This window comes from Chlorocebus sabaeus, chromosome 11 (assembly GCF_047675955.1).
Source record: "Chlorocebus sabaeus isolate Y175 chromosome 11, mChlSab1.0.hap1, whole genome shotgun sequence".
In the NCBI taxonomy this organism is placed as follows: domain Eukaryota; kingdom Metazoa; phylum Chordata; class Mammalia; order Primates; family Cercopithecidae; genus Chlorocebus; species Chlorocebus sabaeus.
Window position 1 is genome coordinate 103622546 of NC_132914.1, and position 13812 is coordinate 103636357.

The 13812-nt window shown below is 38.7% G+C and overlaps 1 protein-coding gene across 3 annotated transcripts in view; it reads left to right on the forward strand.

The window, feature by feature from the left end:
- Window positions 1-13812, forward strand: part of POLR3B (RNA polymerase III subunit B) — a 137028-nt gene that overhangs the window by 63500 nt on the left and 59716 nt on the right. For all 3 annotated transcript variants that reach the window (XM_008004532.3, XM_037996588.2, XM_037996589.2), the window contains 5 exons: window positions 1600-1800; window positions 3644-3806; window positions 5046-5199; window positions 8440-8514; window positions 9058-9156. In XM_008004532.3, coding sequence (XP_008002723.2) covers window positions 1600-1800; window positions 3644-3806; window positions 5046-5199; window positions 8440-8514; window positions 9058-9156 — 692 coding nt within the window. The remainder of the gene's footprint in view (window positions 1-1599; window positions 1801-3643; window positions 3807-5045; window positions 5200-8439; window positions 8515-9057; window positions 9157-13812) is intronic.

The window sequence follows — 13812 nt, forward strand, 5'->3', positions numbered from 1 at the left end:
AGGAGTTAATGAAATAAGTGATAATATGAGAGGTTAATTTGTGCAATATATATAGTTGCTCTGTTTCTTTGCCTTTTAATAGGGTTTCTTAGAGTTTAGCTCTTTCCCACGTTTCAGAAACTCAAGGTTCCAAAGTGATCGATCTTCACTATAATAGTGAGCAAACTGTACTTAGTGAGGGAGCTCCCCCAAAGTTACATATTTTAATGCAAACGGATCACCTAATCTTTTCCTGAAACCCTAGCAGATTTTCTGCTACAAGGGTTTTTAACCTGGGATCCACAAGAGTCCAAAAATGAATGTAAAATTTTTATTCTTGTTTCTATGTGCATTTTTCTCAAGAGAACATTCCTAGCTTTTATTGGGTCCTCTGAGGAGGAATGAAGAACCACGGCAGGTGCAGTTTTTCTCTTTAGAATTAGAAAACTTGAGTCAACAATTTTGTTCACATCTTATTGTCTGCTTTGCCTTTTTTTTTTTTTTTTTTTTTTGAGACAAGCTGTGTTTTTTTTTTTTACTCCCAAGCTGGAGTACAGTGGTGTGATCTCAGCTCCCTGCAGCCCCTGCCTTTTGGGCTCAAGTGATCCTCCCACCTCAGCCTCCCAAGTAGCTGGAAATACGTGCACCACTACACCCAGCTAGTTTTTGTATTCTTAGTAGAGATGAGGTTTTACTGTGTTGGCAGGCTGGTCTCGAACTCCTGACTTCAAGTGATCCACCCACCTCGGCCTCCCAAAGTGCTGGAATTATGGGTGTGAGCCACCACGCCCGGCCTGCTTTGCTTTTTGGATGAATACTGTTTTCTACTGTTAATTCATGCTACTATGAATTTAAATTTTAAAAATTTCTAATTTTAATCTTTAAATTATTCTTGAGAATATTTTTAATGTATACAATTAATACAACTACAAAATAATACAACATATTTAATGCATAAGAAGATAAAGTAAATTTAATGTTCAAGATTTAGTTGATATGAATCTATTTTAATAATGACACAGTGGCCACAGAGAATATATATTTCTTAATATGGATATATATACTATTTTTAGATTCCTTAAAACTTAATTAAGAATCCTTCAGTTTGTTCGTTATCCTAAGTAAATGATACCTGAGTTATTTTTCTGTTGCTACATTTTCCTGTTCTTAAGACTAACTTTGGAAAACATCCAAATAGCACATTCCAACATGAAATGATCTCTTTGAGCTTCAAACTAGTTTTCCCTTAAATGTGTATAGATATTGCTGGTGTTTTGTCAGTTAGCTTATGACTTCCCATGGAAATCTGTGGTTGAACTGGCTCTTCATTATAGAATTAGTTCCTCAGAAGGTGACGGCTCTGATGTGGTAAGTTTATGCATGGAACAATTCTGAGATGGTTGCTAGACACAGTAATGTTCATTATCTTCCTAGAAAACCCCAGCAAGTGACTTGACTAAACTTTCATTTTAATTGTGACACTTTGATTTCTGAATATGTGTCATGGTTCTAATTTCGTAAGCATGAAGATCTTGCCATGAACTTCTTGGAGTGACTGCACAGTATCAGACAACATAGGATTGGGTTAGGAATAGTTTTACGTCTTTCATCTCCCTACAGGGAAATTGGTCTCTAAAGAGATTTAAAATGGACCGCCAGGGTGTAACCCAAGTGCTGTCTCGCTTGTCATATATATCCGCACTGGGCATGATGACAAGAATCTCTTCCCAGTTTGAAAAAACAAGAAAAGTGAGTGGTCCTCGCTCCCTCCAGCCATCTCAGTGGGGAATGCTTTGTCCTTCGGACACTCCTGAAGGAGAGGTAAGGAATCTGAGGAGTCTTGATGCTGTGTCAGAGGCGATACCTATGTCTGTGCATGGGGTGGGGTGGGGGGTTCTGCTTCTGTTTCCATCTCCAGGCCATATCCTTTCTTTTGTCCGTCATTTATCTGGCAAAGAAATATTGACATGCTTGGGAGACTACATTCATATGATTCCAAAACTAGGACCTGCAGAAGCATTTGATTCTGTGTGTTAGCTAAAAGTAATACAGTCCATGTTTCTCTTGCTTATTTTAGTTTATCCCAAAATCAAACCAGGCACAGAGGGGATAAGACTGTGAAGGCAGATTGAAAGACCTATCCCCTCTCATGCTTATGAGGGGCTCTTTTTGAGCAGCTCCTTATTGTCCTTAGTTAGGCTCAGTCACAGCCAATTAGGAGTATACAGTCCATGACCTAATGCGGATTCTAACTCACTTATATTGGAAACACAAGCAATTGCCTAAACACCAAGCCAGGGAGTTTACATTGTTTTACTTCTGTAGCACCCACTCCTCCCTGTGTCAGGGTCCTTTCTCCCTTGTGTTAACATTGTGAGTTTCACTTGATTCTATTCCTTCTAAATTGTAAAATTCTGGAGGAAGGAAGGTTCACTGTTGTATCTCAAGCTCCTAACATAGAGCCTTGGTTGGAGTAGAGGCCCCATGAATATATGCCGAATTAATAATTATGACAAGTAAAAGATGTAGGTTCCAAAGTGTAGGAATTTATCATTATTTGGAAGAGATGAAAATAGGAGTCTATAGAGAGCTGCAATTTTTAGAAACTATTTATCTAATTTATCTTAAACCATATGGAAATTGACACTAAAATTATCTAGTTTGTCAAATTTTGTATAATTTATACAACTTTGAAACATTTCATTTCCCAGACATTGCTTCAGCTAACTTAAAAAAAAAGTAGCTATTTTGTACGTTACTGCAGCAGATGGTTTTAAGACTTGAAGATACAATCTTCCAAGTCACCTGTCTTAAGTATGTTTTTTCTATTTACTGTATTCTGTCCTTGTTGGTATTGTTGTTTTAGAACTGTACTGGGTTGCGTAGATGTTTAAAAAGATTTATTTTCTTTTCATTTTGAAATAATTTTAGATGTACAAAAAAGTGATGAAACTGGTACAAAGATTTTCCACAATCTTTCATCTAGATTCCCAACTGTGAACATCTTATGTAACCATAGCACTGTTATCAACCTCATGACATTGAACAACACTATAATCTATGGATCTTATTCAAATTTTGCCAGTTGTCCCACTGTTGTCTTTTTTCTGTTCCAGAATCACACATTATTTTTAGTTGTCATGTCTCCTTGTCTCTTTTAATCTGAAAGAGTTTTTCTGTCTTTATTTACCTTTAATGACCAAGAAACTTAAGGGTACTGGCCAGTTATTTTATACAGTCTCTCATTTCAGGCCAGAAATTTTATATTTTTATGTAGCTGCCTTTATTAATGTTTTCCTTTACTTATTTTATACAGTGTCATCATAATGACTGTAATGTTCCGTTGTCTGGGAGTAATTGTTAATGTAGTCAATTTTGTTGGGCATTTATGATGCCGTCAACATTTACAATTCCAAATAGTACTGTGCTGAGCATTTCTGTAGCTAAATCTATTTTATATCCTTGCTTGTTATGAAGATAAATTCCTCTGGGTTAAAGGATATATATATATTTTAAAGACATTTGTGTGAATCACCACAGTATCCCCTACAAAGTTGTACTGCTTTGCATTGCCGCCAGCAAAGTAGTGAGCTATTTTCAGATGCAAACTGTACTTTGTATTACTAATGTTCATTCTTAGAAATGACTGTCTTTTGTTTTTTAGGCATGTGGTTTGGTTAAAAACTTGGCCCTTATGACACACATCACAACTGATATGGAAGATGGACCCATTGTTAAATTAGCCAGTAACTTGGGAGTAGAAGATGTGAATTTATTATGTGGGGAAGAGCTCTCTTACCCAAATGTGTTTCTTGTCTTTCTTAATGGTGGGTATATTATGGAGACATCTTGGCCCTAGATAGTCTGTGAAGAGGGGGAGGGAATCCATTATTATCCTGATATTTAAAGCACAGATAGACTTTAATTCTGGGCCTAGGTTGACCTTCACTTAAAGGTAGAAAATACAGTGATAACAGAAATAGTTACTTTGCTGGCTGGGTTATCCAAGGTTCTGAGAGGATATAGCTATCAGAGCTAAAAGGGTAGCATTGCAGAAAGTGGCTGCTGTCTGCCCTTTTGCAGTTGCTGACATATCCATAGTGGAATAAGGTTCAACATGGTATCTTTAAGTACAAGTTAAATATTGGAGTCATTCTGCAAAGATTATCAGATCAGCTCTTATAATGAATTGACTTTGTCTAGCCGTCTGATAATCAGTATGTCAGCAGCCTGTGGTAAGAGGATCCCTCTCCTCTGGCTCACACTCCAGTTACTTCTTTCATATACCTCTTCCTACCTCCTTCAAAGTCTTCCAGAGACTCAGCAGGAAGTGTGCTCTCTTCCTTTCTGCTTTTGATTTATTGCTGTGTGTGCCTGTCCTCTCACTATTGTGCTCCATGAGCTTATCCCTTATCACTTGTCTGTCCTCTCTTTCTCTCCCTGTTCTGCTCATTCTAGGAGGCATTAACTCTTTTTTATATGGACTGGTGAGGAAGGGGTCAGAGCCTCAGCAGGGCTGTTAACTGACTGCCTCATTCATTGTATCCCAGAGGCTAACATTGAGTGAGCTTTTACTCTGCACTTTACCCAGTGCCTCTTTGAATCCTCTTGCTAACCTTGGGAAGCAAAGTTCGTTTTCCCCATTTCACAGATGATGATTACAACAAGAAGCAGTTTAATAGTAGCAGTTAGTAGGTGCTGAGCGTAATTCTCAGTACTTTAAATGATCAGCTCGTTTAATCTTTACTACCACCCTGGGGAAGTGATGGAGCCAGTGTTCAAACCCAAGTGGTTTGGACCCAAGTTCATGCCCCAGCACTGTTCTGAAAGATGAGGAAAATGAAGCTGACTTTTCCAGTATTCCTCAGCCAGCATCTGGAAGGACTGGTCCTTAACCATTCTTCCTTTGTTGCTTCCCTGCAACCTTGTGGACTGGCTGCAGGTGTTAATAACAGTATTTTCAAATAACTGCTTAGTGCTGCTTACTATTTTTATTGGTTGGATATGTTAAATCAGATTGGGTTTATTTTTTATTTCTGTCTTACCTATTCTTTCTTTTTGCCTAGGTAACATCTTGGGTGTCATTCGCGACCACAAAAAGCTGGTGAATACATTTCGACTCATGAGAAGAGCAGGATATATCAATGAATTTGTTTCTATCTCAACAAATCTTACAGATCGATGTGTCTATATTTCTTCTGATGGAGGAAGGCTATGCAGGTATATGTTACTAAAAAGAGTTTTTAAGAATCTCTTTATATTTATTCTTGAAAGAAATAGACTGGTTTTTATTTATGAAACTGTTTTAACCTCTTTCATTGTGAAGATAAATTTAATTCCATGAGCAAACACTTTATGAATATGCATATTAGGTACTGAGGATGCAAATTAATATGGGAGACAGAGTCTGCCCTCAGAGAGCTCAGTCTGCCAGGAAAGTCAGAAAAAATGACTAATAACAATCATCTGTGCTAGTAGTTAATGCTAGCCACTATTTGTCATTTTAATGGAGGCACTATATGTGTAAGGCTTTAATTCCATTCAACCCTATGAGGTTGGATTATTCTTGTCGTTTAACAAATGAGGAAACTGAGGTTCAGTGAGGCTGAGTAACTTATTGAAAACTAAAGAGTGGTGGAGTCTATTTTTTATTTGAAAGTCCTTGGGGTTCGTTTGATGCATCATTTTGCCCACTATAGTCTGTTGCTACAAGCTGAGCTTTAAAGGATGAGTAGGATTGTGTTAACTTGGAGGTAGGTGGGGAGGAGAAAGGCTGAAACAAGGTGAGAATGAAAACATGGAGACATGTAGAAATAAAATAACACTAGACCCAATGGAAAAGTAGGTTCCTTTTATTCATTCAGTAAGTATTTATTAAGGGCCTATTATGCACAGGTACTGTCTAGGAGCTGGAGGTACAAAGATGAATGTGACATAGTGTCTGGTTTGAGGGGATATGCAGAGACATCAGCTGAGGACATTGCCTTGTTTCACAAGCCTTTTCTAGCATTACTGTAGTTATTCTGTGTATACCTCAGGTAGAGTTGAAGCACGAGGCAGTGAGCTAGCAGTAGCTGGAAGTCTGTCAGAGCTGGGAGAGTGACTGTCCAGCAGCCATTCCTCCTTCATATGATACTACCTCATTTTCCTTTGAGGACTGCCCTTCCCCATTGGCAGGCTTCTTGGGATAGTCAGTCCAGTGCCCTCTTCTCTTCAGCCAGAGGTTGGGCATATGACCCAAATGAGGCCAGTCATACCCCCTCATCAGAGAATTTGAATCCCAGGTAAAATAAATCAAGGGAGGGAAGTGGTTGGACCTGATTCATTCTCCCAGTGCTACATGCAAGAGACTGCCTGTTACACCTCATTTTCTGGATCCTTAGAATTGCTGTAGTTCCTTTTCTTTCTAAGGCTGAGCATTTCAGTTTTTTTGTTGATTCTTATCCTTCCATTAACTCTTTTTTATTTTTATTTTTTGAGACAGAGTCTCCGTTTGTCACCCAGGCTGGAGTGCAGTGGTACAATACTGTCTCACTACAACCTCCACCTCCCAGGTTCAAGCAATTCTTATGCCTCAGCTCCCCTCCCCCCCGCCCCCCCCCCCCCCCAGTAGCTGGGATTACAGGCACACACCACCGCCTCTGGCTAATTGTTTGTGTTATTAGTAGAGATGGGGTTTCACTGTGTTGGCCTTCACTGTGTTGGCCAGGCTGGTCTCGAACTCCTGGCCTCAAGTGATCCGCCAACCTCAGGCTCCCAAAGTGCTGGGATTACAGGTGTGATCCATCACACCCAGCACCGGTAAATTCTTAATGCCTCCAGTAAACTTCATTTTTGCTTAAATTAGCCAGAATTGGTTTCTCTTCTTTGCAACCAAAGAATGGTTAGCTGATGATATATCTGTGTTTGAATCCTGACTTCCCACTTACTGAGTTGTGTGACTCTGAGTGTACTACTTCAGTCTCTCAGCCTTGGTTTCACTGGCTATAAAATGGAAACAATAATGCCTGCCTAAGATTGTCTTGAGAAGTAGTTGATATAAGGTGTGGTAAGTGCTCTGTAGAGTGCCAGACACACATTAGGTGCTTATTGATAACTATTAATAGCATGGTCCAGTTAAGGGCAGGAATAACAGTGACAATTTCTAGGTTACTCTTTTTTAGGATTTCATTACATCCAACATAATATATATTCGAAAAGAAAACTCTTTTATAGAAGCAACTTTATAATGGCATGCCAGAAAACTCTTTTATAGAAGCAACTTTATAATGGCGGGACAGATCTAGCAGGAAAAGATAGTAGAATGTGTTGAGTTAACGTAAGGATAACTGAGGCAGCTGAATGTGATCCCCTCCCTCTTCTCCGCCGGTTTCTGTCGTCTCATCTGAGGCTTAACCTGAATCCACTGCAGCGCTCAAATGAGGCATTAGTGGGCTCTGCTTCCCTACCAAGAAGGAGCCAGAATTTCGAGGTACTGTGGATTTTCATGAAAAGCTCACCCAGTTCATTTTTCAACAACTTGTGTTCCGCTTTTGTAATTGTGCAGCTCCTCTTCTTAACTGTTTAAAAGTGCTCATTAGTCCTCAAATAGTTATTTGGACTTTAGGGTAGAGCGTACAAGTGTCTGGTGGCTACTTGCTCCTCTCTGTTAAGAGCTGCTTATCCAAATAGCAACAGCCCTTGACGTTTCAGTGCCGCATGCCATCCTTTGTGTCGGGGTTTCCTCATGGTGGCAAAGCCCTCCGAGGCAAGTCCCCACTGACAGTTACAGGTTAATCTGCCAGAATGCCTTCTCCACCTTCCACCCATTACGTTGCTGAAAACCACAAAGTAAGAAAGCTTTATTCTCTGCCAACTTTTAGCCACTCTCTTTGGTCACTTGTAGCTTTAAGTATCTTGCTAACCTAGCTCAGTGATGTTTAGACTAAATCAAACTACTCTAAACATGTGGATATTCATCAGAACCTCATAACGCAATGCCACTTATTACCCTAGGTGACAGTGCTTCTTTGACTGTTAACTCCGTGAGTAGTATGCAAAATATTTCCAATGTGAAATCAGGGGATGTTTTTAGATTGATACATTACACCATTTTAAAAAATATGACATTAAAGGTTTTGTTTCCTTTTCAGACTTTGAGTATCATTTTTGTGTTGCCTTTTTGTTCAAAAACCAAATGTTTCCTAAGGTACTTGCAGGAAGCACTGTGTGTGTGCATGAATATGTGTACACATACTCACATGTGCACATGGGCTTGGGTATGTATGTGTGTATATGTGAGAGAGAACATAGGCCCCTACACCATGCTCTTGCATATAAAAAATACCTGGTGTACTCAGCAATCCAGGAATAGGTTTGGTCATATTTACATCTTCCTTCATCTCACTTTGGTAAACTAACTTGCCTGTGTAATTTTTCCCTGGAACTACTAATAATTTGGTTTTGCTGTTTCCGTTCTAGACCCTACATAATTGTCAAGAAACAGAAGCCAGCAGTCACAAATAAACATATGGAAGAGCTGGCCCAAGGGTACAGGTAAGTAGCCAAAAGTAAAACTTACCAATCTCCTTAATACCCACATACATGATTTAAGAAAAGTGTATTTGCATTTTAGTGTTTTAATTTCTTTCCATCAAATTACCAGCCTGTTAAAAACCTATTTTGCTCCATGTGAACTTGCTTGGACATTATAAAATATTCATCAATTTAGATCATGAGGCTTACATAGTCTTGAAGTCAGTTAGTACACAAGTGTTTCTGGTAAGAAAGGGACTTACATCATGTGTCAGTGTAGACACTGTGGGTCTCATCATGAGGTTTCTAAGGTCAGAATTTTTTTTTAAGAAGTGGGGACTAGGTTGACAAGAGTTACAGACAGACGCTTTGCTGTTTTTATTTCAGCAATTTGTGGTTACTGTGTGAGCTAAGAATAACATGTTTCAGGTATCTCAATGTAATGATATCCTCTGGGAGAGAAAGGTGCTTTGGGCCTAAATGAAAGCCATTATCTCCTGTTGTTATATAAAATACTGCAGAAAATGCTTTTTAATGATGTCTCTTTCACCAATATTTTCCCAGGAATTTTGAAGATTTCTTACATGAGAGTCTGGTTGAATATTTAGATGTGAATGAAGAAAATGATTGTAACATTGCACTGTACGAACATACAATTAATAAGTAAGTAGAATCCATAGCAACCATAATTAAAACCTGTTCTGACTATAGAAACTAACTTCTTTTGATAGGAACTGTTAGAAATATACAATATATATATATATTTTTTGAACATGCAGGTTTGTTACATAGGTAAATGTGGGCCACAGTGGTTTGCTGTACCTATCAACCTATCACCTAGGTTTTAAGCCCAGCATGCATTAGCTATTTATCTTGATGCTCTCCCTCCCCCAACCCCCTAACAGGCCCCCGCTGTGTATTGTTCTCCTCCCTGTGTCCCTGTGTTCTTGTTGTTCGGCTTCCACCTATGAGTGAGAACATGCGGTGTTTGGTTTTCTCTTCCTGTGTTTGCTGAGGATGGCTTCCAGAGCTTCATCCATGTAACTACAAAGGACATGATCTCGTTCCTTTTTATGGCTGCATAGTATATCATGGTATATAAGTATATTGTATATTTCTGTGTGTACCATATAGAAATATACAATTTTATAGCAGAGTATAACCCATCATTTATCCCAGTGAAGAGTATTACAAAGCAGCTAACAAGTCATCTTTATATTTCATTATCCTTCCTATTCGTGTGACAGTTTATATATATACACACACACATGCATACATACATAGATATATCCATATACATAGATAGATAACTATATATATATAGAGAGAGAGAGAGTTGGTTTTTTTGTTTTGTTTTGTTTTTTGAGACAGGGTCTTGCTGTGTCACCCAGAAGGAGTACAGTGGCACAACATAGCTCAGTGAAGCTTAAAACTGATCTCAAGCGATCCTCCCACTTCAGTGTCCTGAGTAGTTGGGATTACAGGCGTGAGCCACCATGCCCAGCCTTAATGTATATTTTTTAAAAGGAGTTGCTTCTCTGATTTTAATACTTGATTACTGCCAAAATTGAACTAATGAATTAAGCTGTATAAAAATATACTTACCTCTTTTAGAGATGATTTTGTCCATGGACATCTGAATTCTTGTCAGTACAGGAGTTCTCTACATAGTCTGTTCAAAAACTATCTCTAAGTTTATGTGTAGTATACACTTGAATTGATAGTATGTTTACAATATTTCTTCTTGAACAATATTTTTAGAAGCGTCTGTGTTCCATTTGGAGTACATTAAAGAACATCTATATAACCTGCTGTCTGATGCATGTGACTGATGTGCCATTTACCTGAAATTGGAATTCTTGCAGATATATTGCTAGAGAGTTTAATACTACCACCTGATAACTATTTATGTCTTCAATCAAGAATAAGTACTTTTCTGACCCAGTGTAGCAGCTCACCCCTGTAATCCCAGTGCTTTGGGAGGCTGAGGCAGGAGAATCGCCTAAGGCCAAGAGTTTGAGACCAGCCTGGACAACATAGCAAGACCCTATGTCTAAAAAAATAAAATAAAAATAAAAAATTAACCAGACGCAGTGGCATACACCTGTAGTCCTAGCTACTCTGGTGGCTGAGTGGAAGGATCACTTGAGCCCAGGAGTTATGGGTTATAGTGAGCTATGATCATGCCACTGCACTCCACCCTGGCTGAGAACCTATGTCTTAAAACAGGAAAAAGAAAAACTTTTCTGTTTTCTGCTACCAAATGAAATATATTACTTTTTAAAAGATTATAATTTACCAGCCTGGGTAACATGGCAAGATCCCGTCTCTACAAAACACTTAAAAATTAGCCAGATGTGGTGATGCAGGCCTGTAGTCCCAGTAACTCAGGGGGCTGAGGCTGGAGGATTGCATGAGTCCAGGAGGTGGAGGCTCTGTGAGCCATGTTCATGCCACTGCACTCCAGCCTGGGTGACAGAGCAAGACCCTGTTGCCAATATATATATTGCAAATATATATATTTTTTGCACTTTGTAAATAGTGCTTTTTAGTCAGAATTTTTCTTCCTTAAAGATGTGAGTCTCTCAAAGTACTGTTTTGTACCCGTCATTTCAAAATTGACTGAGGGCCAGGTGTGGTGGGTCACACCTATAATCCCAGCACTTTGGGAGGCTAAGGCAGGAGGATTGCTTGAGCTCAGGAGTTGGAGATCAGCCTGGCCAACACAGTGAGACCTCATCTCTACTAAAAATAAAAAAAAGTTAGCTGAGTGTTGTGGTGTGCACCTATGATCCCAGCTCTTGGGAGGCTGAGGTGGAAGGATCACTTGAGTCCACTTTGAGGCTTCAGTGAGCTATACTTGGAACACCACTGCATTCCAGCTTGGGCAACAGAGTGGGACCCTGACTCAAAAAATGTATAAATATAGATACATATCCTGAGTATAAAATAGAACTATTTTATAGTAGCCCCATAAATGACAGTTCCATCCTTGTATTACTCAAGCCAACAAAACCCTCTATTTCTATCCTGACCCTTTTTCTCTATATCGACATCAATCCCTAGCTCATCATGTGAGCCTTCCAAATACATCTGGAATCTGAACTATTTTTCACTACCTCAATCCATCACCTAGTCCAAGCCATTTCCATTTCTTATCTGGATTTTTGCAAAAGCCTCCTCTTTTGACACCTGTTCCCATACAGTCTTTTCCTAATAGAGCAGAGGGGGCATGTCCGTTCGCTTCTCAAATCCCTCAGGTGCTTTCCATCTCCCTCAGAAGTCCTTACAGAGGCCTTCCAATTCCTGCACAATCTGCCCACTCCCATTTCTACCTCTCCCCGCTCCCTGTTTCAACCACACTGGCCTCTTCTCCGAATACTCCAGGCATGCCTCTGCCTTAGCACCTTTGCACTGGCTGCTTCCTCTGCCTGGAGCACGCTCTCACATACCTGCATGGCTCACTGCTTCACCTCCTCCAGGTCTTCACTCAGGTGTCTCCTTCTCATGAGACTTTTCTGACCACTCTATTGAAAATAGAAACTCTTATCTCTATCCACTCCTCTTTACTACTTTTTTTTTTCCTTCTTGTGCCTATTACTATAGAGTAAAATTGGTATTTTACTGATGTATCTATGTATTGTCTATCTCCCCTCACTGGAAGCTTCATGAAAGCAGGGATTTTCATCTGGTTTTTCATTGATGTAAATGAATATAACTCTCAGCATTACCCAATTACCAAGCTATTCCATACATCAAATTAATTTCATTTTAAAAATCTAGAAGTTTTTGTATTATTTAATTCATACTTATGTTTTTTAAAATGTAGAAATGCATGAAGCACAAAGAATGAATCCCCTTTCTTTCCCATCCCACCAGACTCTACCCTCCAGAAGTCACCAATGCTAATAATTTCTTATGTATTATTCTGGATTTTTTTTTTCTGAGTACAAACATACACACATGATTCCACACAATGTGTGTGTATAAAACAGTGAAAACATTTCCAGTGCCTTGATTTTGAAACTTAACCAGTATACTCTGGACATTTTCCATATTAGTATATGTATTTATATACATGTATATTTGTATACACAGTCATATGTCACTTAATGACGGGGATGCATTCTGAGAAGTTTGTTGTCAGGTGATTTCATTTTGTGAATATCATAGTGTACTTAAACAAACCTAGATGGTGTCTGTCACCCACTATCACCTACTACACACATAGACTGTATGCTAAAGCCTGTTGCTTCTAGACTACAAACGTGTACAGCATATTACTCTACTGAACATTGTAGGCAGTTGTAACACAATGGTAAGTGTTTGTGTATCAAAACATATCTAAACAAAGAAAGGGTATAGTAAAAATGCAGTATTATAATCTTTTGGAACCACCATCATTTATGCAGTCTGTTGTAGACCAAAATGTTTTGTGGTGTGTGACTGTATACATATAAATATATATATTTTTTAATTGCCGTTTGTTATTACATTATCTACCTACATGTATTTAGTTTATTAACTAGTTTCCTACTGTTGAATATTTAGTAGTTTCCAGTTGTTCTTCTGTTATAAACAACAGGTTACTTAGTTTTCATTCTAACTAAATTTAAGTGCTTTATACGCAGTGAATAAGAAATCTCAGCTGAGTGCAGTGGCTCATGCCTGTAATCCCAACACTTTGGGAAGCCAAGGCAGGTGTATCACCTGAGGTTGGGAGTTTGAGACCAGCCTGACCAACATGGAGGAACCCCGTCTCTACTAAAAATACAAAATTAGCTGGATGTGGTGGCACATGTCTGTAATCCCAGCTACTCGGGAGGCTGAGGTGGGAGAATCGCTTGAACCCGGGAGGCGGAGGTTGCAGTGAGCTGAGATCGCACCATTGCAGTCCAGCCTGGGCAACAAGAGCAAAACTTCGTCTCAAAAAAAAAAAAAAAAAAGAAATCTCCCAATTCTTGTTCAGTTTCTAAACTGATGCTTTTAAAGAGAATGATTTTCTTTTTTGTAAAATCAGAATCTAGAGTGTTTGGATGTCTAGTAATTATTAGATACATATGAGTTTATGCATGTTGTCACCATAAAAGAAAAAGACTTCACGTGTTTCTTTTCATTTTTCAACTCAATCCAATCTTAACATCTGAAAAAGTAGTTTCTACTTAGATGGAGAATGTCAACTTGGCCAATATTTAAACAAAGCAGTATATTTAAAAGAAACTCTGTTTTCTTCTAGACTATAAATTGTAGCTATAAGCTGATGTTCTTTAAAGAAAAAAGCAAAACAAAACCTAGAGTCTTTTCCCTTCCTGCTTGACA